Below are 26,258 nucleotides of genomic sequence, written 5' to 3'. Positions count from 1 at the left end.
AGGCAAAACTCAAGTTGCTCTGTTTCTCTCTGCAATTTTTTTTTTTTTTTCACACATTCAGATGAGCTGGGAGCGGTGGATCATTGGACAATGACAATGAGGGTCTTTTTTTCTGCCACGGAGTCCGAGTCAGCCACGCCATCTCCTTTCATTGCGCACCACGTATCAGTCTGCCCTCGTCGCCACGCAACCTCCTCGCTCTCCTCGACGAACGGCCTAGAATTCCGTCTTCCCCAGAAATTTTGGGCACGAAAAAGTGGCTCCCGAAGCCAACCTCTTTTAGCTGAGCTCCCCGCTGATGCTGACAGGGTGCTGAGCTGGGACGCCAGGAAGCAGCCACCTGCCGAGGCCAGTGACCCACAGCTCGCCACGCACTTCTCTTCAAACGCCAATCCCCGATTCCTATTCCAATTACAAAAATTGTTTGGCGCTCTCTGCTTCACGCAACGAATCAGAATCTCCTATTCTTGCCCGACATTAGTTGATGCCTTGGAAAAGGCCCCTGAACCTCTTTTACCCAAATTGTATTTCGCGACCGCAAAAGACATTCAGGTCAATTACTCGAGCCGTTATTTATCCGGAAGTTTCCTTTTCATCTTCCATTGAGTTGCCCTGGGGAGACGAAGACGGCCTAACCCTTTTCTTTTCAATAAAAATCGAGACTTTACGGAGTATATCCTCTTCTGACAACGAATTCTCGCCTGTTTCTTTGAGAGCGAGGGTAGGAATGAATTGAGGGGGAGAGAGAGAGAGAGAGAGAGAGAGAGACGGGAGGTTACGAAACTGGAGGTGGGTATTATGGTCGGATCAAGACCAGGCGTGCCTTCGTCGTCTTCATGGTTAGGCGCTGCGACGACAAGAGTTGATTTTGAGGGTAAGGTTTCCTCTGTTTCGGACACGATGGTCGGAGAAGGCAAAGAAAACTTGTCGGAGAAGAAAGGCGCTTCGAACGGGGAGTTGGGTTTTGGAGAGGGCTTTCTCTGCCGCTGGCGCTGCCGTCATCTCCGCAATCATCGTCAACCCTCTCGATGTCGCCAAGGTATCGAATTTCGCTCGAAAATCATTCCGGAAGCTTTAATCAATTTCTGGGTGTGTTATAGAACCTTTCATTTCGGTGGGCCGAACCTTTGTGCACCCTTTTGTTCTCATTTCGAGGTTCTTGATTTTTACTGCTGTTTTAGCCGACTGATCTTATCTTCTTGAGATACCAATTACGGAGCTTGTCAAATTATTGATTTTCTTGTTCACATTGTTTTTCAAGGATATTTGTTTGTTCATCACTACTAGGCCATCATCAGGCCATTCATACTACTGCTATTTATTTGTTTGTAATGGAGCTATATGATGGTGAAGAATTGGATCGTACTGGTATTATCGTCATGTCTTAAACTTATATTCCTAAAGATGCGAGAATCTTTTTCTGTGGATACTCGATGTTCGACTTATCTATTATGTAAAATTGCAGACAAGGTTGCAAGCTCAGGCTGCTGAAGTCCCTTCTAAGGGGCTGTGTCACATGTCCTCATTTGATTCTAATGCGGTATGCGTCTGTCTATTATATTTTTCCTAGAGCCTCATCAGAGAATTTCATTAGCATTCTGATTTCTCCCAGGTGTGAGGGGATATTAACCATGTATTTATGTTGCGTTGCGATTTAGATGCTTCCAGACTTAAGAAGTTATACGTCATGCACACGTTCCATATTTGACAATGTACCAGTGTGTCCTCCCGAATGTGGCCGGTATAAAGGGACTCTGGATGTCTTCTACAAAGTTATACGCCAGGTTAGTTTGCTTTACTGTTGTGGAGCATATATTGGAAGCTGTATATGAGGCAGAAAAAACTAAAGCAAAAGCTCGTACTTACGGTGCTTCACTGTTTGATTCTGACTTAGGATTTTGTATAAATCTTTGGATGATGATACTACTTGCTTATGCCTCTCAATATTCTCGATTTTCTGGCAAGACAATTGAGAACCTGTATTGCATGATATGTTTTGCTACAGAGCTTGAACATCCAAATGGGTGCAAAACTCTGTAGCTTCAGAATGCATTTGAGCAATCAGCCTTATGGATACTGCCAAGATCTGAGTTCCTGCTTTTAGTTGCTCAGATATGAATTTTGGATTTCTTGTAGCTTCTCAAAGAACTAATTACAGAAATCAATTGCTCTAAGAATTTGTTGCTTTAAACCCACCACTTTTGGAATGCTCTAATCACCATGACTGGATGCATAGTTGGTAGATAATGGACTCATCTGTAATTCTTATCAATAGAAAGGTGCTTGAGGAGATTTAGGATTGGAAACTGAACTGAGGCATTTGTGACTTCAGCCTCATTCTTTTCAGGATCCAGCAAAAAGATCAAGGCTCTGCCTATTCATAACAACTGAGCTAGGAATTTTGTTACTTCCTGTGTTATCACCAATAAACAATTAATATGTGAGCAATTGCCATCATGGGGAAAACCAAATAATTCAGTGTACTTTGCATGAGAAATTAATTTCGCAGTTTGCTTCGCTTGTCATGATTGGGAGTTTCCATATTTTTCTTTTCTTGGGCTACAGGAGGGATTTGCAAGGCTGTGGAGAGGCACAAACGCAAGCTTGGCTTTGGCGGTTCCAACTGTAAGACTTCTATATGTCAAGAATTGTGCGAAATCTTTCTTGAGAAATACTTGCTGATGGAAACTCCTCACTGTTATTAATCAGGTGGGGATCTATTTGCCGTGCTATGATATCTTGCGCAATGCAATGGAAGGTTATACAACAGAGAACATGCCAGGCTTGACACCATACGTTCCATTGCTTGCAGGCTCAGTTGCTAGATCATTAGCCTGTATTTCTTGTTATCCTGTGGAATTGGCAAGAACGCGGATGCAGGTGCACTTTTTACCTTGTATCAACAGCTTTTTCAAGAGTCAACGCTCTTATTTCATTGAATTCTTCTTTGGGTGGAGAGAGACAATCCATTATTGATGACTTCCTTTGAATGCCCTTATTTTGTTTTTCCAAACAAATTTTCTCTTAACCTAGTGAAAGGATAGAAGTAGGAAGAACTGATTGCTTCTTCTCTTCAAGTGTGTTCCTAAGTCAAGCTAGTTTCATTGGCAACCAGAGCCAACTGAAGCTTTAACAGCTATGAACACTTTTGTTGACTGATAGGCATTCAAAGAAATGAAAAATGGTCCAAAACCTCCAGGAGTTTGGAAGACATTGCTTCGGGTCATTAACCCTGTCGGAAGCACAAACAGCCTTCAAAATTGTAAGTATTGTTTTGACTTTTGTTCTCTTTCTCTCTCTCTCTCTCTCTCTCTCTCTCTCTCTCTCATTTTTTCATGAAGGGGATGGCTCTCCTCATGAATGAATTACTGTAGTGATCAGAAAACTATTACTGGCGGAAATTCATTATTCCATTATCATTTTATTTATATAAGCATATTAAAATGATGAACATCATGGTACAGTACACACCTACCGCATTCTGTGGACTGGTCTTGGAGCACAACTCGCACGTGATGTTCCTTTTTCTGCAATCTGCTGGTCAACTCTTGAGCCGGCAAGTTTTGGCCTTCTGCTTTTAGTCTCAATAAAAAATTGATCTTTGCTTAGATAATTTTGCATTTTATACGTAGATCAATGTCCTTGCCTTTTGTACAGATCAGGCAGAAAATTTTGATTTGGTTGGAGAGGAATCCACTGCAGCGATTGTCCTTGGAGCAAATTTTTCTGCTGGTTTTGTGGCCGGAACAATTGCAGCTGCTGCAACTTGTCCGCTGGATGTGGCAAAGACAAGGCGACAGATTGAGGTAGCTTTGATGTCGAGCTTCAAATGTATATTATAAATAATAAGCATGCACGTCCATGTTCCATCTTAAGGCGTTTTAATCAGGAGATACCATTTGAGAGATTGACAGATTGGAATTCATTAAGTAGATAGGTTTTGAATGAGGTCGTTACGATAAGCCTTATCGAACTGGGATAATCGTTCTCATTGCTTACTTTTTGTGTCCTTACAGAAGGATCCAACAAGGGCATTGAACATGACAACAAGACAGACTTTAGCTGAAATATGGAGGTAATGTTGATTTGATGTATGTGTACCTGTAGGTTGTAATTTACTTCCCACATTGTGAAGATAGGGAAAACGCATCATTCTTTTGTTTTTTAACAAATTGCAATGAATATCACATGATAAAACTCCAAAAACAAAGAGCCCTGTCATTAAGGTGGATAGAGTAGAGACATCCACGTAAGTTGTGTATATAAGCTGCAGTTTGGGCTGGTTAAGCTTCATGTGTTCTGTGTCTTTCTGTTTATTTAGGATTAGACTTCACGTCTCATCGTTCTAATCAAACATGTGCAGATACCTTACTTAAGTTTGGTCCCCGGATACATGTGGAAAGTGAGTTTGTTGTTTTCTACCACATGTGCATTTAACATAAGACAAGTGTACAACCGTGCAAATGGATGGCTATTGAGTACTACCTGTAAGTTCAGTAATCCTGTATTTGAGGGAGAATATTCGAAGGGAATCTGGTAACCATTTGTCGATTCGTGCTTCAAAGGATGCACTGTTTTGATGGAATGTAGAATCTTCCTCCTGGGTAAAGGATCGGCACTTTCAACAAATCCCAATTCTTCAGGGCTATAGTTTTTCCTTCTGAGCCTGCCTGGAGTATAAGTTAAAAGCTGCGTGTAGATGTCGCTAATTTACGAATTTGGATTCTGTTGCATGGAAACTCTACGGAATCAAATGAATCTGTGCTGTGATGGTTCTATTTCTCTGCGGGCACATTAATGGACTTAGCTTTTTTGCTTGGAACAGGGATGGTGGAATGAAAGGACTGTTTGCCGGAGTGGGACCTCGAGTTGGTCGCGCTGGTCCATCGGTTGGAATAGTTGTGTCGTTCTATGAGGTCGTCAAGTATTGTTTACATCACAGACACATTAAAGATGGTGTAAGGGGATAGGTACTCCTGCGGGTCCTTTTATCGTTCATGCAGAGACTAGTTTTGTTCAACCTCGGCCATTGATATAGGATGGACACTGCATCCGACAACCGGAAGAGGACTAAGAGCATAATACAAGAGTGGATTGATCGTCAGCACGCGTGCAAAAATTGCACATTTTGCTTCGTTGCTTCATCGCCTGGTGGATGTTTATGTCCCATGCAAACCCGGTGTATCTAATAATTCCTTTCGGTAATGTCGAAGTACGCTATCGCTTGATGGCGTATGGCAAATTGTGGTCGGAGAATTGAAGTTCCTTTACTTATTTATTTTTATAATTCTTTTTGGATTATCCAAAGGTTTAGGTAAATTGCATCTTCTAGCATTTAGCTTCTATTCTTTTAAAGAAAGGAGTATACTCATTATTACATGTGTAATGTGGAGAGAAGCAGGTTGATCGAAAAACTCTCAAATTTTCGGTTCGGTTCGGTTCAATTTGGAATTTGAATTTTTTTGACACGCCTGCTGCAAAAAGTATCGAATTTTCCGTAAAGCAACTTTTTCAAAGATGGATCAAGTGATGTGTGTGATGAAAAGGCGTACCGACTCTGGAGAAGCTAGATGTGAATAGCTTCTCTCCAAATGACGAAGAAAGTTAATTGCTTGTAGAGATGAGGGCAAAGACTGAAATTTTTTCAAAAAAATTTAAGGGACATCGCTGGAGTTAATCAAAATCAGAGCTAAGGAACGCGAGATTGAAGGAAATCAAAGTGAAACTGAAAGTGCAATAAGGATATGTTTATTAGATTTATAAGTTTTAAAATTTTAAAACTAATCACGAAAGTGTAATTGAGTTTAAAAACTTAATAAGAATATGTTTATTAGAATTAGAAATTTTAAAACTTATCATGAAAGTACAATTGAGTTTAAAAACTTATAAAAAGTGCAATCAAATCTAAAAACTTGTCAAATCAATACAATTAAATTTTTTTCGTTAATACCGTTAATTTGACTAACAAATAATTTGACTAATGTCGTCATGGCATTTTTAAATTATTCTTATTAAATTCCTATATTAAATTAGATTAAAAACTAGAGAAGAAAACTTAAAATTTGATTAAAAATTGAAGAGAGAGAGAGTAGAGCGTTGGTCGATGGAGCTTTAGCCATCGTTGCCCGTCCTCAAAAGAGATGGTAGGCAAGGGCGCCCATATCTGAGCAATGCTAACGATCTCACTTGACGTTTGTGAGGCCTCGTGGGACTTTGCGGGGGGTCGATGAGGCTTGCCAACCCTGAGCCAACGCTGGCGAGGCCTTACCCAAGGCATGCTCATGGGGGCTGGCAATGCCTTGCCCTAGCCGAGCAAAGGGTCGACCACCCCTACCTAGTGTTGGTGGAGGTCACTGACTCTTCCGGTAATGAGCTATGAGTGGTGGCTGAAGCTCCACTGGCTAGCCCTCCATTTCTTTCTCTCTTTTTTTTTTTTTCAATTTGTTTTTAATCAGATTTTTGGTTTTCTTTTTTAGTTTTTAATCTAATTTAAATAATAATTGAATAAAAATAATTAAAAATGCCATGTAGGAATTAAAAATTAATTTAAAAATGTCACGTCATCATTTTTTGTTATTCAAATTAACGATGTTAATGAAATGATTTGATTGCTTCAATTTGATAAATTTTAAAATTTAATTGCACTTTTTACAAGTTTTAAAATTTAATTATACTTTCACAATAAGTCTTAAGATTTATAATGAACATCTTCTTGTAAAATAGATGACCTTTTCATATCGGATAAAGGTTATAAAAATTTGAATTTCAAGCTAGCTCAACCAATTTATATGGTTATCCAACTAGGATTCGGAGCGTGACTTGGGCTAGGAAATCCCCTTTTCACCGATTATTTATTACTTCTTCTTTAAAATCAATCTCTGAAATTCCTCTCTAAAGATGATCATCTTTTCCTGTGAAAACTCAAATTATCTCACATGCGAGTTTGACTTGGGCTAGGAAACTTATGGGATTGGAGCTAACAAGAAAAGTTAAACAGTTTTGAGCATTTTTGCTTTAATTCGCACGGCCCACTTCATACTACTTTAGATTAAGCTCTTCCACTTACACGAAGTTCTAATTGTGTCTATTAGAAAAAATTGTCTAAAAGTCATATTGCTATTATACTTTTGTCAATTCAGTCCTAAACATTTCATTTGTCCATTGAGTCATAAATCTTTTTACATTTTGTCAATTGAGTCTATTCAAATAATTTTAATTAGAAATTGTTGATGTGGATAATTTTTAATAATATCTTAATATGTTTTTGAATTTTTATATTACCCATTTTATTTTATTTTTCCTTTTTCTACTTTTCCTTTTATTATTATTATTATTATTTTAACAATGGTAGGCAAGGGTCGTTGGGCCCTTGCCTAGATTTGGTTGAGTCTATCTTGCCTGTGGCCACAGCCCTAAGTTTCTTTGTGAATAACAACAATTAAAGAATATCCAAGCAATTAGGGTGAGCTTTAATCGTGTTAAAGCAACTAGGGGTGAACATGGTTTCGGGGTAGAACCTGGAACCCGAGAATCGGACTAGTGGGGACGCGTAGATTTCAGTTCCAAAGTATGTAGGGTAGATTCTAAGTTTCAAAAAATAAGAAACATGTTTCAACGGGTAGGTTTCGGGTTCTTTGTTTTGGAACTTATAACCTGTAACCTAAAACCCACAACAAGTTTTAATGTTTTTCTTGGTCAATGTCTCCATGTTCACCCCTAGTTGACGCGTAGGTTTCTTGATATTTCATGTCATTTAATGATGAGTGTATGATCCAAAAGTACTAGTTCGACTTTCCATTTTATGGTTAAGTTTTTTACTTTATTAATGTTTATATTTTTCATGTGTCTAAATATAAGTTATGGTAATCATTCAAATAATAATATAGGTGGAACCTGAGTAGATCCTAGAGCCTGTGACAGGGTAGATTCCAGGTTTTAGGGTATGTAAGATAGGTTTTAGGTTCCAAAAAATGAGGAACATATTCTAATGGGTAGGTTCCAAGTTCCAGATTGAATTTGTACGGAACTTGAAATCGCTCACTCTTCTTTTATCTAGTTGAATTCCTTGCCAAGGATTCCTTTTCCCCTATTAATAGTTTTGTTCATTTTATATTTTCTTTAACAAATGACAAGCTTGTTTATTATTGTTGTGTTCATTTTATTGACCTTAGAACTGACCTTGGAACCTGTGATAGGGTAGGTTTCAAGTTCCAAATTTTAATCGGTAGGTTTCAGGTTCCAAAAAATGAGGAACCTATACTTGATGGTAGGTTTCAGGTTTTAGGTGGAACCTGTAAGGAATTTGGAACTACTTCACTCCTAAAAGCAGCCTCACCGACACCTTTTAGGTCTTCCCAATGCTTTCTAGTTTTCGGTGAACTTACCACAACCACACCGAGCCCTTGTTGTTGCACCTATTTCTTTCTTTCTTGAGACAAGACCAATAAGTGATAGGGTCATGACTGCGAGAGAGATAGACTCGCCTGCTATCATTTGTTTGCTGCCATGATGGCTTTAACTAGATCTAGTGAGCCATGCAAGGGTCATGACCCTCGCTTGCAACTAGCAAGGGAGTTGTGGCCCTCGCTAGTCGTATTAAAAAAAAAAAAGAATAAAAAGAATAAATACATAAATAAATAATTCAAAAATATTACTAAAAATTATACACGTTAAAGCTAGTCATGTCACATAAGATGTCTGGTGTCCACGTTAGCAATTTTCTACTAAAATTGATTAGATTAACTCAATTGGTCAAAATGTTTAAGATTATTTTCCATTTATATCACTTTAGCTTGAAGTGACCAGTGCAGTCACATGATACAATTGTATTGACCATGGTTGATCCAAGCAGCAAATCTTATCAAGGGCCTAGCAACACAGAAGTCAGGGCTGAGCCACAAGGACACGAGAATTTTTTTGACGGGCTTGGGCATGAGCATAAGGTGAAAAATCTCGATCCAACCTCAAGATTTACGTACACAAATTCTACAATAGATAGGTTTGGGCAAGAATTAGGCCTGACCTTGGGCACGCTCCGGCCCGGGACAGGACATGCCCAAATTATCATCACCTAAGCACCAAGGAGTAGTCGAGCTCAAGGCATTACTTTTATGCTTTCTTTTCAGGCTCTCTTTTTCAACTAGCATTTGATACTTCTTAGCTTGAAGCAATTATGGTGCCCGTCATTCACGCAACGTAGACAACTATTAGTAGCGGAAAAATGGCCTGAGGCTTAACAATAAACCAAAATGTAACATGAAATGACTGATCCCCTTCGCAATCACGTTCATTTTATCTTAAATTAGTAGTACCACAGAAATTTCTGAAAGGCCTAATGGCTCTGCCTTTGTAGTTAGCTAACTTGCAGATTCGTGGCGATTTCACGATTTACTCTCAATGTGGTTTAGGACTGCTCTGCCTATACTTAGAAAAATATGGTTATCTAAATAACAGCTTTCCGTTTAGCCAACCATTCAAGTAATAACTAATTGCGAATATTTTACAAAAGAATAAAATAAAATAAAAATATCATGATATTTGGCCCGTTTGGGATGCATCGCCACTATGGTTTAGGCCCCTCTTCAGTCCAACATCTAATGAAAATAAAATAAATTTAACACTTGCTAGGATCTACTAAATCAAGAACCCCATATTATGTTGAGGTCACCGTATTGATCAATTCAATTTGGGAAAAATCGTAAACTCTAAACAGTCCTATCATAAGATATAAGTAGTTCATTCAACTTGGGATCCATGGTGTTTGTAACCAAAAGCTCCACCTAATTGAGGAATTTCATCTCAATTATTATTAATAGTCAAGGAAATTTAGGCAAAATTACGATATTAGGTTTTTTTTTTTTTTTTTTTTTTGCAAAAAATATGATAACCGTACTTTAAAAAAAAGAAGTCAAAAAGCAAACTCCTGGTCTAAGAGGTTTCCAGGAACCATCACCTCATCTTTTCTCAAAATGGAGAAAATGGGAATGTGACGACGACTCCGTCACTGTCACTTTGACTAGACTGACGGAGCCGTCTCTCCCATTCGCTTTTCCTTTGGAAATGAATTTTAATACATGTGTAATGAAATTAATTGGGGTTTCTTAATGAACATTCGGGACATTGAATGTCACTTGATTATTTTCAGCCATCTTAATAATCTCACAAGAACAACAAACAGTGAGTGACTTAATCGCCTTAAGATTGTTGGAAATTAAACCATAGAATACACAAACTGTTTGTTGTAATCAGAACATCAATGTAAAGAAAACAATAACAGCTATATAATATCCTTCTTTTTATGTAAACTTACAACTCTTGGAGAAGAATAAAATAAGATATCATTGAAAAATAACATAAAATTGGAGGTGAGGTACGGATAACCAAATCTCCTTAAGGCGATTAGTTCCTGCCAAAGGTGCTCCGCAGATTCATAAACTATGCCTCCCAAGATACAACACCTCGAACCTGTTTGGATTAGCACTATGCAAACATGACTCAATCGAACCGTTCAATTGAACCAACACACTCAGGAAAAACAAAAGAGTATAAAAGTATATCAAAGTCTTTTTGGAATGGATTTAGAAAAACCAAAACCAAAAACCAAAACCCATGAAGCTCTATGTACCTATCTATATATAGCGATTTTTAGTTCATGTACTAAAGAGATACATGAATTAATAGATGCGTGTATCCACTACATTCATGAATAAAGAGATACGTGAATCTAAGAGATTCAGGTATCCAAAGATACGTGAATTCAAGAGATTCATGAACTCAATAAATACATGAACTAAACGATACATGAATCTAGGAAATTCATGAATTCAATAGATACGTGAACATAAAAGTATAGGAAATTCATGAATCCAAAAGAGATACGTGAACAGAAAAAACGTATCTTAATTTATTGGCTTCCGTTGATCCATTAACCATAATCATAACCATAATTACAACAACTAGCTTCTATGTGCATCCTGCAGTCTTGCATAAACCGTTATCTGGAACTTGAGTCAATTTTGGCTCCTAACTAATTCAATCACGTTGAAGTCTCTTTTATGTCTTTGGTGGAGGTGGAAGACAATTTGTTCTGCAGATTGCGCGGGCAAGTTATGAAGAACTTCTGTTTTTTGGGTCACTGCAAAGCAACTCTAGTTTTTACTGATGTAGCCATATTAATTTTTTTTTTGTAGTGTAATTATTTATAATTTATATATAATAAAGTTAAATTACATATCTAGTCATGGTTATTTCTAATCAATCAAGTTCTTTGGCACAATATTATTTGAGTATCTCTTGGTGCTTTTTGGTTGATACTACAAAAAACCTTAAACTAGTATAAATATAATAAATTTACACTAAATTAATTTTTTGAAAATCAAAAATCACAAACTGATATATTTACAATAATTTTACCATCTATTAGTTTACATTAAATTAAATTAATATTATGAAAAATCACAAATTGATACACCTATGACAAATGGTACATCACAAACTATCACGTGTCATCCAATTAAGCAATTTAGGGCATGTTTGTTTGGGTTTTGTTTCTGTTTCCTAGAACACAATTTTTTTTTTTTTTTTTGTTCCAGGGAACAAAAATAGAACATAGATGTTTGTTTACACTTTTGTTCCCGGAACACCTTCAAGAAACAATTTTTTTTTCCTATTTTTTCCTTCTCTTTCTTTTCTTCTTTTTTTTTTTTGGCCGGCAACCTCGCCGGAGTGTCGCCGGCTCTTAGCGAGGTCAAGCTTGCCCAGCCACCGGCGAGGCCGACCTCGTGCTGGCCAGCAAGGCTTGGCCTTGCCTTGGCTAGGCGAGCTCGAGCTTGCCCAGAGTCGGTGAGGTCGTCGGCCCTCGTTAGCCGGTCGCCAGCCAAAAGAAAAAAAAAAAAAAAGGAAAAAAAAAATTATATAAGTTTACCAAACGTGTTTCGTTATTTTTCTATTCCAGAATGGAAATTTTGTGCAATTCCCAAACACGTTCTTCCATTCAAATTTTTTTATAGGGAACAAAAATAGATTTTTCTATTTCTATTCCCTAGAACAATTTTTGAATAAAAACGTTACCAAATGCGCCCTTAACAGTAAAATTTAATGAAAACTAACAGAATGTACATTTATTACAACCGTACCAATTTATTATTTTTGTGATCAAAAATTAATTTTGAGTAAATTTATCATAGATGTACTAGTTTGATATTTTTCATGATATAAACCTTCTTTTTGTTTTTATTATTTTTTTCTTCCTCACTTCTACTGCTATAACAAGCTTGCAACCCCTGTATCGTCCAGTTATATAAGGAGAATACGATTGTAAATATCAAGTGCAACACCTCATCTTCAACAAAAACGGCTCCATTTATTTCTCAAGCTAGTTCAAAAGACTAACTCAGGAAGGAAAATTTATGAAGTCTTTTTTCTTTTCATTTATTTGCCAAAAAGAATTTACCACCTTTTTTTTTGTCGGAATGATTTTAGCTCTGTTTGGAAAAAAAAAAAAAAAAAATACGTGTTTGGAAAACTTCTAGAAAAATTGGTAAGTTTCAAATAATATTGCAAAAGAAAACAGAACAGAAATTATGTGATGTGAATGTGGAATGAAAAGCATATATCTATCTTTTGGAATTTTCAAAAGATTGAATTAACTTTAAAAAACAGATTTAGCTGTCAAAGGAGGTGCTGCAATTCTTGGGAAGTTGCTGGCAAACTGCTTACAGTTGAGACCCTCACGATACACCTTCTTCTTTATGTGTTGTTTTTGATCGGAGAATATTTCTAACTCCCCTATCATCAAATTACCATTGAGAATGTATAAAGAAGTACCTGAATAGGGGGAAAATATCGGGAACAAATTGGACAATTTGAAACCGAGCCATCAGCGAGTAGTCCTGTTACCGAGGTCTTCATCGACTCGAATAAGATAAAATATCTAAATTTAGAAAAAGAACATATCAGAGGCGTAGAGCATGAACATGTACCTAGGTCAGAAAGAAAATAAAAAATTTAACCTAATGTCAGAGGCGGTCTTCAGCTTCAATGATATCCAGAAGGCAAAAGAAAAAAGAGCCTGTAAATTATAAGGAAAGAAACTGCCGCCATCGTTGCTACAGAATGAAAAGAAGATCTTTGCTGAAAGGACAATTATTTTCATAACTAAGGTCAAAGAAAAACTAACCTTGCTAAAAGAAACATAAGAGAGCGTAAGTGTTTGTGAAAACGATTATCAGTTCGTACCTACGATCAACCAAAAAGGGAAAAAAGACCCAAAGATCTGTGCACATATCATGATATATATATATACATGCCGTAGAAGAATAAGATGCAGGTAACAACAAATCAAGAAGTGAAAACAAAAGAAAAGGCAGAAAGAAAAGAGGGGAAAAGGGGGAAAAGGATGGATCTTCGTTTGAGGAGTAGCCACGGAGCGGTCCGCGGCCCCGTGCTGCCAGCAACTTCTTCTGCCTCACCACCGACAAGTAACTCCGGCACGAATTGCAGAAGAAGCTGCTGGTGGCACGGCACCGCCTACTGCAATTGGGGACACCGATCACGAGCGACGGCGGTCGCCGCCGAGGAAGGAGATGGTTGAAGGCTACTCTTCGGAAAGGCGAAAAGGAAGAGAGGATCTCGACCAAGAAAAGGAAAAGAAGAGGACGGGACGGAGAATCAGATTGCATGGCTGGCGTGTGATGCTGCCGGTAATTTATACGATCCTCAAAATACCTCTTAATTGCTGTGAAGAGAATAGTTAACGTTGAAGAGTTTTATTCGATATCTTCCTTAATTTACGTTAAAATCCTCAGAATTTTTCTTTCGAATTGCAACCTAAGTTCACACGATTTTCTTTTATTTCAAAAGTATGAAATTCTAAATGTTTTGCATATTCTATTGGAAATTGTATTCGCACAAAAAACAAAACTAAGCACATGATAGTATATTGTAATCATAGGGATCAGTTGAGTTTGGTGTCAGTTCCCAAATAGATTTATCAACGATAGAGAAATTATAGAAGATCTATCCACATTGGCTTCTAAATTCAAATATCTCTAATTTTCTCAATAATCAAGAAATGCAATATAATATTACTAGTTGCCAACAGATTGAAAAATTTGAAAGTTAAACCGTCTTCTTTAATATGAAAAATAACTAATGACCAAGAAAAAGTTTTTTTTTTTTGGTCTTAATGACAAGAAAAAGTTTTTTTTTTTTTTTTTTTTGGTCTTAATGACCAAGAAAAGTTCACTAGCTATAATACTAACACGCAAATTAGAAAGAGGGATCACTTTCAACAAAAAGCTCCGTACCATGTTGACTAGTAAAACTAATACTAACAAAGCTTTTTGCTTAAAATATGTATAATTTATTATATGAACATCCTAATTTATAAATAAATAAACAAATAGTGAATACACCTATTGTTGGATGAGTGACTTATTTGTTCGATGTTAATTTTGTACTTGAAATCTTCCATTTATCAATCATCCAATGGTGAATGTGCAAACATCGATGGACCTAATTAAAATCACGGAAAATGCTAGATTTGTTAAGACTAATTTATGAAAGTGGTTTTCTTAAGTGATATGTTGGGCTATTATCAATTTTTATATGTGCATGCTTGTTTATATCATTCACAGTCTGACACATCACTTAATAAATAAATTTTGTAAACCATTCTTGGTAAGTCTAGCATTACTCTATTAGTACAATAGTTAAGCTTCTTGTTATATTATAATCTTATTTTGTATGCACCGCATGCATAAGCTACTCTTTCACTAGAAAACTTTGATAAGATGAATATAGACTAAGATATATTACAAAAAGATCGAAAATATATATATTCTTGTTCATTAATGAAATCTTTAAGGAACAATATAATAAAATGATACCCATTCATGAGTAGCTGTGTTGATTGAGAGTCAATTCCTCATTGCAAATGGGAGTTCAAAACCCACAGTTACTAGCGATTTAAGTGAAAGGCCCTGGTGGTGGGTTGCTGGACTAGTCTCCTCCGAAGTATAGAGGCCCGGCCTCGGGGCCGTTCGGTGTTGGTTGAGAGTCCCTCTCTCATACCAAATATATATATTTATAAAGGCCACAGTAAAATGAAACACCGCTGGAAAAAAAAAAAAAATATAGTAAAATGAAACACCGCTGTTACGATATGATTCATTATCTTTGATCCCCTCAACTTTATGGTACTCTTATATTAACCTTCATCTCATGATCAACTTTGTTAATGAGATCACTCAGATTATGACTCACGGCGTAATACATTTTTTTCGAAAAGAATATTAATAATAATATCGTAAAATCAACAGAATCAGCTAATGGTCAACCTTCCTACTCATGATCTCACTGTTCCAATCTGTACTGTGACTGCCTGTCAATGGAATGAAATTGTTTCTTCAGTCAAAGCTAAATCACCTAAATTCACGGCTCATAAAATAGGCCATCCGCCCATAACGAAGTTGACCCTTGACAGGACTAAAAATACAAATTTTCCCCTCAAATGATCGTATCTTTCGAGATAGGTTTTATTTAGGCGAGATTATCAATTTCTTTTGCCTTCTTTTTTTCCCATAGAACGTATCTAAGTTGAGGTACCTGGAGGTGACCTAAGAGAAATTTCAGGTGCTTCCATCTTTGTTTGTCCTCTCTTCTTCTTCCATGCTTTCCATGTCTGCTATCTGTTTCCAATTCCAGGCGATTCGTTGAGGGTCTAAGGTGGTTTTTTTTGCGTTTCCATCAGATTCATTCAATGAACCTGGTGGAAATGCATGAAATCTAGAGACCTGCCCCATTGGAACAAGGTGTTCTAGGCCTCTCCATGCTCAAAGTTCTCTGCAATCTTCTCTGAGAAGATGAGCGTGTCCGCTTTCTAGGATCAGCACTGCCGTGTCTGATTGAACCCGCAGACCTACCGTGTGTTGTATTGGGTACTGGTTGTGCAAGCTGAGGATGGAACAGTTTCGGCAGATAGGAGAAGTATTAGGAAGCCTGAAGGCCTTAATGGTGTTCCGCAGCAATATACAAATCAACGGGCACCAATGTTGTTTGTTGCTGGACATGTTGAGCTGCGCTTACGAAGTCGTGGCTGACGAGATGAAACAGAACCTGCGGTTTGAAGAGAAGCACGCGAAATGGAGAATCCTGGAACAGCCATTGAAAGAGCTCCTCAGAGTATTCAAGGAAGGAGAGATCTATATCAGGCTCTGCTTGGATAGCAAGGACTGGTGGGCGAAAACCATGATCCTATATCAAAACACAGATTGCATTGACCTTCACATCCACAACCTGTTAAGTTGCATGCCAGTCGTCATTGAAGCGATCGAGATCGCCGGAGAAATTTCCGGTTGGGATCATGATGAGATGCAAAAGAGGAGATTGGTGTACTCGAAAAAGTACCAAAAAGAATGGAAGGACCCGAAGCTCTTCCAATGGAAATTCGGCAGACAATACCTTGTGACTCAAGATTTCTGCCACCGGTTAGAGCAAGTGTGGAAGGAAGATAGATGGCTTCTTATGAATAACATCCGGGAGAAGAGTATTTCAGGCTCAGCAATAAAGTATGAGCAGCGACTTAACGATCTGCTGTTAAGGAACTTGGATTTGTGGGAACCTTCCAATTGGAAACTCTTGCCGTGTTCGATCTTAGTCGGGTCAAAGGACTACCAGGTGAGGCGGAGGCTAGGCAGTGGAAGCCAATACAAGGAGATACTTTGGTTGGGCGAAACCTTTGCTTTGCGACATCTTTTCGGGAACACGGAGACCTTAGTTCCTGAGATTTCGTTGATACATACTCTTTCCCACCCCAATATACTGCATTTTCTTTGTAGCTTCCTCGACGAGGAAAAGAAAGAGTGTTTCGTGGTCACGGAGCTGATGAACAGAGACCTAGGCAGCTACATCAAGGAAATCTGCGGACCGCGAAAACGGATTCCTTTCTCTCTTCCCGTGGCCATCGACTTGATGTTTCAGATTGCTAGAGGGATGGAGTATCTCCACTCTAAGAAAATCTACCATGGAGATCTCAATCCTTCTCGCGTTCTCTTGAGGGCAAGAGGTAGTTCAGGAGAAGGATACCTGCAAGCCAAGGTCTCAGGATTCGGCCTGTCTTCCTGTAAAAATTCCTCCCAAAAGACATCTTTAAGTCAAGATGGAATCATTTGGCACTCTCCCGAAGTTCTAGCCGAGAATGAAGAGACGGGAAGTACCAGAGACACGAAACACACGGAGAAGTCTGACGTCTACAGTTTCGGGATGATTTGCTTTGAACTTCTAACTGGAAAAGTACCCTTTGAGGATGCGCATCTTCAAGGGGACAAAATGAGCAGGAACATCAGGGCAGGAGAGAGGCCCTTGTTCCCATTCCATTCGCCGAAATACTTGACCAACTTGACGAAGAGATGTTGGCATATCGATCCGAATCAACGGCCGAGCTTCTCTTCCATTTGTAGGATCCTTCGCTACGTGAAGCGCTTTCTCGCAATGAATCCTGATTGCGGTAGCCAGCCAGACCAGCCGATGCCATCTGTGGACTACCACGATATCGAATCGAGGCTACTGAAGAAATTTCCATCTTGGGAGAGCCCCAACCAATTGCCGGTATCGGACGTACCATTTCAGATGTTCGCTTACAGAGTAGCGGAGAGGGAGAAATCAGGTGCCTGTCTTAAAGAGAACAACTCCGAATCGGGTAGCGAGGGAGCTTCCGTCTGTGGGGATGAAGTCACGACCAGTTTGGACGATCCTCTCCCGTCAGCAGCTGAGACGAAACTATCGCTTTCTCCTGAAACTTCGAGCAAGAACTTGACATCGTTGAAAAGACTAACGGACGTCAAACAAAACAGACAACCTGGTGAGATTTTCATCTCGTTTGGGGATTCTACTTGGCAGTACTTACATTTTAAGATTAATACTCATCTCTCTGGCTGTAAGTTACAAAATCGGAAAATTTATATATTGGTATGTGCTGTTTGTATCATGGCTGCCGGTATGCAAATCTCAATGCATCAACGAGTTTATCAGGGCAAGGACTATCATACATTCCATGTGCTCTGTGCATTCACTTTCAGTTCCCAGTTCCACCATAAAATCACAGAATTTAACTGCCACCCTGCAACGGTGTTCCCGTCTCTCTCCTCATTCCTGAGAAGAAAGAGACCCGTGTAATTACTGTCACACACCATCTTTTACATACAGGTCAATTGCATCTTCGAGAAGCGGAACGACCATTTCCATCTCGTTAAGGTTCCTTATGCTTCAATTGAGATCACATGGTAGGAAAGGAAAATATTCAGCTCTCTTTCTGAATATATTGTTTTTGAATCTCTATTGACATTGCAGGGACACCAAGAGGGCGGTCACACCGACCTCCGCAGATTACTCCAACCGGGCGAAGCATTAGAATGAATTCAGAGAGTCAGCTGCTGCAGATGAGTCCAAAGATGAAGAGGTCATCGTCTGGTAATTCATCGGATTGAGAGCTTTCTGAATAAGCCTTATTCTCAACCCAGGTCGTCTGCTCTAAAGCACTTCACCGACTGGGCACTACAAATTCATTTGTACAACAAGCGTTTCAAAGTGTTCAACTCAGCATGGTAGATTAAAGCAGCTTTTGACCATGAAGTGAATGGAATGTTTGGCGTGATGATGAGATTCCCATACGAGGGAGTCCTGTCTCCACTGTAGTACAATCGGATTTACATAAAGTGAAAAATCATCGTTTCAATTGTTCAAGGATATTCCACACTACGCGAAGGCTAGCCTGATTTGTGGTCTAAAAACAAGGTGCAAAGAGTATCCATCACCTACACAGTATAATCTGTATTTAAAATGTAAATTAGCAAGTAAATATACTGCGACAGTGATTGGACTCTTTCTTCTTATATTAAACTGCATCCAGTGAGTTATTAAAAAATGAAAAGTGCAGTGAACAGCCCTCCAGTATAATCTCAGAAGGGAAAAAAAATAGCTTTCACACAGCATCAAAAGCCATTGAACTGTATTTCTTGCCTTATTCCTCCTACATACTTATTGACACAACACATGAATGAGAAGCCAACAGCTACAGCAAGTTCACAACAAGACATCAATACGAGAACAAAGGGGGAGCAATTATCAGAGCTGGATTACATATTCTAGACTTACTTTTAGAGAGAAGAATAGAGCAACCTCCACCCTTTTTTCTAACCCTGCCCTACAAAAATACCACACTTTTGACGGACACCAGAGAATGCTCCAAAGTTCAATCTGATATTCTGATTTCAACTCCTAATATATCCTTGACCATCTCATACGTCACAAATGCGATGGCGATGGATGGAACTACCTGAGGATGAAAGCAGCAATTTTCAGAAATGTAAAACAGAGTGTTTAAGCAAAGACTAGCAAATGCATTGACAAAATTGTGTCTACTGCTAAGTTAACAATGCTCCCTAGGCCTTACACTATTAAAACCTCTAAAAGGGCAAGTTTTAACTAAAGATATAACTGACCTTGACAGAATTTGGAACCAAACCCTTATACAATGCTCCAAAGCCCTCATACTTCACAGTTTTCCTGAATGCATCAACCATGCCATTGTATTCAAGAGCAGCCTTAGCTCTTCCGTCACCTGTTACTATGGAAGAAGCATTATTCCACCCCACCATTTGCATTCTTCTGCGTATCACATCCAGAGGGTAAGCCACTGTTTGACCAACAGTTCCTGCAACAGCTCCACAGGCAAGCCTTGTAGTGACACTCAACTCAGAGTCCTCCATTAGTCCAAATGGTCTGTTCTTTATTAACCATTCCTTCAGAGATTCGTATACAGCAAAGTTGAGACCTACGTAAGGAATCTGCAGAAAAGAAGAGAATCATCATTATTTCTTCAAAGCAAGAAAAGGAACAACACGTGTATGCAAGCAATATTGCCCACTGGAAAAGGAAAGAAAAGCTCTTAGACAGTTCTGACGAAATATTATGAGTCTCGCATGCCCTCAAGCACTAGGGCTATGCATGATGCTGCTTCCTCCGGTAGAATTCACTCACAATCTCAGTGAACATACGGAAGCAGAGATGCTATAGCAACCTAAGCATGCCTTTTAGGATATACACATTTTGAAGGACTTTAAGCACGGAGGATCTCTCACAGAAAAAAGGCATCATCAACCAGTATTTGTTGAACGCGACAATGTCACAATGGATGGGAGGAAGCAGGGGCAAGGAAGGTTTATTTCATGAATGCATTGTGGAAATGCAAAATTTTAACATAGAGAGGGTCAGGAGAAGTGGAAAGCACATGCATGTGCACATACTCCGACTAGTAGAGAAGATGTGATAGCAGTCATGAAAAGCAAATAGAGAGTCACTTACCACTCCAATGACAGAAGGCAGCCACCCCTTGTATAAGGCCCGCGGACCTTCTTCACGGAGCACTGATGACAGTGCATGAAACATTCCTCTATACTGATAAGGGGAGTTCTCTGTCTGCAGGTATGAGCAGGGAAATTCTAAATGCCCAAAGCACAAAAATAGTCGAAAAGGCAGAAAGCATATATTCTCGTTTAGATTGTTTACATTAGCTAGTCTGACTAAATTGTTATCAACAGAAAAATTCCCCCAACGAGGTCGACCGTGCCTCCAAGAAGATATCAGAACAATGCTAAAAATCAGCCTGAAAAGACTAAGAAATGTACCTGTACAGTTAGCCTGCCTCGTACCAAGTCCATGGGGTAAGTGGCAGACATTGCAATTATTCCAGCGCATGCCCCAGCCCCAAGACGTAGAAGGGGAGTGAGTTGAGCATCTTCTGTAGGAAACAAACAATAAAAGAGAGAATGAGACAATCGTGCACAACATTTCCATTGCATTGCCAAAACTTTACTGTATACAGTTTTTGTGACACTCAAATAATTGATGCGACTTAAGCAATGTTCTTGAATATACTCTACATTTCTTGATCGGTAGGTCACTCTCAGATATTTCCAAAGATATTAAAAAATCAATATACAAGAATACCAAAAGATTTTTAGGATTGTGTCCCAAACACATGGAGAGCATTGCAGCATGTTTCTTTTGATGATTATTAGAACATCTTTCTGTACATTTTTATAGAGAGAGAGAGAGAGAGAGAGAGAGAGAGAGAGGAGATAAATTTAGGGCAAAACCACTGACTCTGACAGCAACAACTAGGCCAGCAGAGCGGCCTTGGAGGCCCATCAACAATATGCACCCCAACACACATAAGTGCGCCACGAGTAAAATAAAACCTCTCTCTGTGGAATACCACGCCACCCCATTACTTAAGAGGGAAGCACTCAGCCTTAGCCACTTTAACAATTATTAAGTTGTTGGTTTATGTTCAACAGTAATATTTCCCCTAGTCATCTGATTCAGCCAGCGATCAAGTTCCAATGTAAAGCAAACGTCTAACCAGCAAAAGGGTAAAGCGCATATAAGACAATAAAATTGCTAGCGCACAAGCATCACAAGTATTTAATCAAGCAACACAAAAATGCAAAATCAACAATAAGGCAACGAGGATGGACATACCATTGCCAGTCTGCTGCTGATACAACAACAATATTCCCCTGATGATAAGGAAGAGGCAGAAATATCAGCAGAAGAAATAAAGGGGCAAATATTCCAGGTATTTAAGCATATGAAGAGGGGCCAAAATGGTGGAAATGGTAAACAGGAAACCAATGACCAGAGAAGCCATCTAAAAGCTATTAATAGTTAGATTGGGCAGGAATTTGGAGAAAACATGTCTTTCCCTATTGATATGCATCCTATGCAATTATAACATGAAATCCCAGGAAGAAAAGACTAGCAATGACAATTTGACACCAGAAATCAAAGTTAAGAGTTGCTAGAATTTTGCCAGTCATACTTGGAAGCTTGCTCATAGCTGAAGAACTTGACTGCAGAGTTTGGAACAATACGAGCACAATTGGTACCATTGCCTTTGAACAGTCCACGGAAGCCCTCAGTTCTCCATATATATTTTAAGCCTTGAACTGTACCATTGTACTTTATGCTATGGGGATTTTGAACCTGCATGTCATGTGATCCGTGCATCACCATTGCTGCAGGGATCGGTACGACGATGAAAGACAGTTGGGGAAAGCTGGATGACTAACCTGCAGCAATATCTTCAACCTTTCTAATGGAGCAACGGCAGTGCGTGACCTATACAACCATGCATATACTCTAGGTCAGCCACAATGACCACAAACCACATCTCGGTCAATGGAAATGAACAAACAAAATACAAACTGAGGACTGAAGGGCAGCACGGTGGCATCAAACCTCCATGAGAGGTTCTATATAACTCAAGGATAGCAGCAACTAGACCAATATTAGACCACATTCAGTTCATATGTCTCAGAATAAATAAAGATTTGTTCTCGTCTTTTTTTCCTATCGTTTATACCAAGCAAAGCCATTCTCATAGCCCAGACAGTTGTTCAGCCTTTATCTCATGGACGTAGAAAAAAATGCTATCACACAACATCAGGTCTATTTCCAAGAAAAGTCAGTGGAGGATGTACAAGACAAACTTGCTTAAACTTGTACAAGAAATCGGGGATCAATCAAAAATCTAAGTTTAGAGTTTTACAAGGTTCATGAGTACAGAATTATAAAATAGAGAGTGACGTGATAGGTGACGTGAATAATCGATTCTCAGTAGAAAGACCAGAGCTTCATTTGCCAAAGGCCCGGCCGGCGAAAGGCTGACCGGGGAAACTTAAAACTAAGGTCACATGACTCTAGCTCAGCCTCCCCCCTGTAAAACTAAACTTAACATGGCTCCTTTCTCTAGGCAAAGAATTAGCACGCGGTTTCAATTCTAATCCTTTCCTATCCTCAGACGCTAAAATCATCAAAGTAAACTAGAAATGAGCAGGAGAGTACAACGGTAAATCCTTTCAAATTGCCCACTTCCTCCAAGACAAGCAAAAGAGGGGAAAAAGAAAATTAAGGGCGTAAATTCAATCTTCCATCTCCGAAAGACTGGAAACATCGCATTCCGCACGAATCACCTACTTTCTAACGCATGATTAACGCAAAATCGACAAATTGCCATTCCAATTTGCCCAAAAAAATCTCACACTGGCAAGCAGGCTCAGGAGAGGTAACCGCCCAGTCGCCAAAAAAAAAAAAAAAAAAAAAAACTTCTCCGTTGGTGAGCATTCTTATGTAAAAACGCAGTCACTCCAGAAACTCGAAAGAAACAAAGAGAAATGAGAGGAATCCCGCAGCTCTCAATCTCTCATCCGCGATTTCGCATTTCTTCGGAAGGGGAATGCGGTGCTTACACTCCTCCGGCGACGCCACCGGCGACGAGGGACTTGCAGATGCTGAGGACGGCGTAGCTGGGGGCCTTCACGCCTTCCCTGGCCAGCTTCGCCTCCTCCGCGAGGTTCACGATCGTCGACACCGCCTTCTCGCTCGCCTTCACGTCCTCGGAAGCCATTTGAATTCACCGGAACCCCGACGCACCCGACCGGGGCAAAAGAACGCTCTAGAAACGCCCTGCCGAACGGAGAAAAAGGGAACGCGGCTCCGGGGGAACTGAACGATCTGGATCGGGGATCTCCGGGCGATCACTGAGGGCGGCGCGGCCGCATCAGTTAGAGGATCCGGCGGCGGCGGCGGCGGCGGCGGCGGCGGCGAAAGCGAGGCCTCAACAGCAAACAGCTTTTCGAGCTCGGTGTGTGTGCGCGACTGGGAGTGTTGACGCCGTTAGCTTTTATAGAAGAGAGAAGGGAGGGATGACTTTTTCTTCTGTCTCGTTCTGCATACGCGCGCGCGTGGACGGGCGTGATCGCTACTCGCGCCTCCGTGGCTGCCACGTGGAACGTGAAGCCCTCTTTTTTCCCTCTTTTTGGGGGCGGGGGAGGGGGACCCAAAAAAAAAGATGCTGCAAAGAGGAATTTAATTATTTGGTCGCTGTTTTTGACGAGGAAATCCCTCCCACCTTCCAGTACTGAAAGGGAACTGTAGAGAAAGCTTGTGCCACGAAATTATATCGTTTCGATTTTTTTTCTACTCGAAATAAAAAAGAAACGAAAAGAAAAAGTCTTTTTCCTGGCTTTAGCTTCTTCTTTTTTTTATCAGTCATACTCTATACCTACTCTACACTCACTCTCAGACTTTTTCCTGCTTCTTGCAGGGCGTGGGGTCGAAACCTACTTCTGAAACATACTCGTTCCCACCCCATCCCCCTGAGAATGTGGAGATTTAAACCCCTCACCTCCTCATTCCATGTTGGAAATGTGGCCACTGAGGTGAATCCCAGTAGTTTCCTGACTTTAGCTTTCGAAAAACACTGTTTTGAATCGACTTAAATGCACATGTCGATCGATTTTCCCTATAATTATGGGCGTTCATATGAAATAATAACCGAATTATAAGAAAATTTTCAAAGTTAAAGTAGAATGTTTTTTTTCTCCACTCAATATAGGATTCATGAAATAGATTGCAAGAAATATATAATAATGAATGTTAAAATCACATATTGATATGAGTTCAAAATCATATTATCTAGATTTTTATCCCTTTAAAAGAAAAAAAGAAAGAAAGAAAAGTATTTTTCCTCACTTTAGCTTTTAAAGGAAAAGAAAATAAATTTGAATCAACTTAAAAACGCGTATGGATCGGTTTCCAAAAATCATGGGCATTTATACGAAATAATAATAATAATAATAATAATCAAATTATAAGAAAATTTTCATAATTAAAGGAGAATGTTTTTTTTTCTCCGCTCAATATAGAATTCATGATATAGATCATGAGAAAAGAAACGTAATGAATTTTCCAATCACGATAAGTCGAAATCGAATCTTGATATCAATTGATATATGGGTCAGGATCAATTAACCAAAATTCCGGTTGCGTCGGCCGGTCCGAATTAAGTACCAATTATTGCAGGTAACATGGTCCTCTTTTTTTTTTTTTTAATCCTTTTCCTGAGCAAAGTAAATTGAAATTTGCTGCAGCGGTCGCATTTTGTAGGTTAGCATGCGAAATTACGGGAGGGTCCTCCGCTTCCCCTTCTGGGGACTACAAATTCGGTGGCGTTTCGAAACAAAAAAGGAAGGCGTGGGGTGGGAAGCAAGCGGTTTACGGTTACCCGAAACGGCAACAGCCGGCACGGCGGCGGCGACCCGCCGCCGCCGGGGCTACCAGGAGAACAGACGGAAACCTAGGAGCTGGCGTCTAACGGCGTCCGCAGGGGTCCCCGTCCGGCCCCCACGCCCTCAATTATTTTTCAATTGGCGGGGTTGGGGTTCGGGCCCGGTGGGTCCCAGCAGCCATCGCCACGTGGAGTGGGTAGGTCCATCTATCGGTGCGCCCTACTCTTCAAACCATCTCTTCCTCCCTCGAAATTTCATCACTTTGTCCAACTTAAAAGAATAATTTGTATTAATTTACAATAATTTGTAAATATTTTTAAAAATCGAGAGCTTATATTATATATAAAGATGAATGAATGATCGTTTATAAAAATAATTATATTTAAATTATTATCGATAATGAAATTATTTTCTATTGACTAATTATTAAAGTACGTGAGTAATTATTTTTAAGAAATTTTGAAATAAGATTATGCAAGTATGTTTCTTTGAATGATGGGATTTTCTGCAAATTAGTTTTCTAGATTTTTTATGTGTTTGGTTTGTTGCAAGCAATCGGTCAACACGAAATCATTTATAGCTAGAAAAAACAAATATGCTTAAAGTTAGGAAAAATGAATTCCTTAATCTGAAAATGTGGCAAAACATCTTCCTTTTATTGTGCAATTTTCCCAATAATTAACACACTATCTGTCAATGCATGGAATCAAACGTATAGGATTTAATGCGATTGCTTAGGTGTTTTTGCACCGGGAGAATTAGGTCACCCTTCTTATCCAAAGTCAACCAACCAACCACATGGATTCATGTTCTTATCATGCTTTAAAAGACCCTCTACTTTTCAACAGCAGCGAAGAAGTTTGCTTATTCTGAACGAATTGCAGCAAAGAAGTTGAGTTGTCATTTCAATTTGTCATAAAAATCATTTTCATCAAGATAATAAACCCCCCTCCCTCTCTACCTCTCTCTGTCTCTCTCTCTTTCTCTCTCAATAGGCAATACATACATATTAATGTGGAATCACACTCTTAACAATGTATGATATAAAAATTTGCAAAGCACCGATCACACATATCACCAGAAACCCTAATTTAACCTTGCTCTATAACACAGTAGTCCATAGACTAG

General features: G+C 39.2%; 2 protein-coding genes and 1 non-coding gene across 3 annotated transcripts; 2 read left to right on the top strand and 1 right to left on the bottom strand.

The window, feature by feature from the left end:
• Positions 1 to 90: 90 nt before the first annotated feature.
• LOC120294419 (mitochondrial carrier protein MTM1-like) lies at positions 91 to 5,444 on the top strand. Its single transcript, XM_039314490.1, has 11 exons — positions 91 to 552; positions 914 to 1,039; positions 1,466 to 1,540; positions 1,659 to 1,784; positions 2,566 to 2,625; positions 2,710 to 2,880; positions 3,163 to 3,262; positions 3,465 to 3,560; positions 3,658 to 3,806; positions 4,017 to 4,075; positions 4,826 to 5,444. The coding sequence occupies exons 1-11, from the start codon at positions 91 to 93 to the stop codon at positions 4,968 to 4,970; spliced, it is 1,569 nt and encodes a 522-aa protein (XP_039170424.1). The 3' UTR covers positions 4,971 to 5,444.
• Positions 5,445 to 15,898: 10,454 nt separating this feature from the next.
• On the top strand, positions 15,899 to 18,500 carry LOC104442157. Its single transcript, XR_001986750.2, has 2 exons — positions 15,899 to 17,860; positions 18,349 to 18,500. It is a non-coding gene; the product is annotated as a probable serine/threonine protein kinase IRE3 (transcript).
• A 477-nt stretch (positions 18,501 to 18,977) lies between these two features.
• Positions 18,978 to 23,726, bottom strand: LOC104442156 (mitochondrial adenine nucleotide transporter ADNT1). Its single transcript, XM_010055488.3, has 8 exons — positions 23,310 to 23,726; positions 22,131 to 22,179; positions 21,881 to 22,044; positions 21,541 to 21,578; positions 20,685 to 20,797; positions 20,362 to 20,475; positions 19,500 to 19,844; positions 18,978 to 19,333 (listed from the first exon to the last, which is right to left on the bottom strand). Exons 1-8 carry the CDS (start codon positions 23,465 to 23,467, stop codon positions 19,250 to 19,252), a joined length of 1,065 nt encoding a protein of 354 aa, XP_010053790.2. The 5' UTR covers positions 23,468 to 23,726; the 3' UTR covers positions 18,978 to 19,249.
• Positions 23,727 to 26,258: the final 2,532 nt, after the last annotated feature.

This window comes from Eucalyptus grandis, chromosome 6 (genome assembly GCF_016545825.1).
Source record: "Eucalyptus grandis isolate ANBG69807.140 chromosome 6, ASM1654582v1, whole genome shotgun sequence".
NCBI classification, from domain to species: domain Eukaryota; kingdom Viridiplantae; phylum Streptophyta; class Magnoliopsida; order Myrtales; family Myrtaceae; genus Eucalyptus; species Eucalyptus grandis.
The sequence above is the reverse complement of the archived record's forward strand: the minus strand, read 5'-3'. Positions and strand labels throughout refer to the sequence as shown.

What these genes read in the sequence shown, in the direction of transcription:
- LOC120294419 (XM_039314490.1), top strand. Translation starts at nt 91, where the DNA reads ATGACAATGAGGGTCTTTTTTTCTGCCACGGAGTCCGAGTCAGCCACG. An exon ending in TCTACAAAGTTATACGCCAG is followed by an intron (nt 1,785 to 2,565) that starts GTTAGTTTGCTT and finishes CTTGGGCTACAG; the next exon opens with GAGGGATTTGCAAGGCTGTG. An exon ending in AGACAAGGCGACAGATTGAG is followed by an intron (nt 3,807 to 4,016) that starts GTAGCTTTGATG and finishes GTGTCCTTACAG; the next exon opens with AAGGATCCAACAAGGGCATT.
- LOC104442156 (XM_010055488.3), bottom strand. Translation starts at nt 23,467, where the DNA reads ATGGCTTCCGAGGACGTGAAGGCGAGCGAGAAGGCGGTGTCGACGATC. An exon ending in TCAGCAGCAGACTGGCAATG is followed by an intron (nt 20,798 to 21,540) that starts GTATGTCCATCC and finishes TGTTTCCTACAG; the next exon opens with AAGATGCTCAACTCACTCCC. An exon ending in TGGTTCCAAATTCTGTCAAG is followed by an intron (nt 19,334 to 19,499) that starts GTCAGTTATATC and finishes TTTCATCCTCAG; the next exon opens with GTAGTTCCATCCATCGCCAT.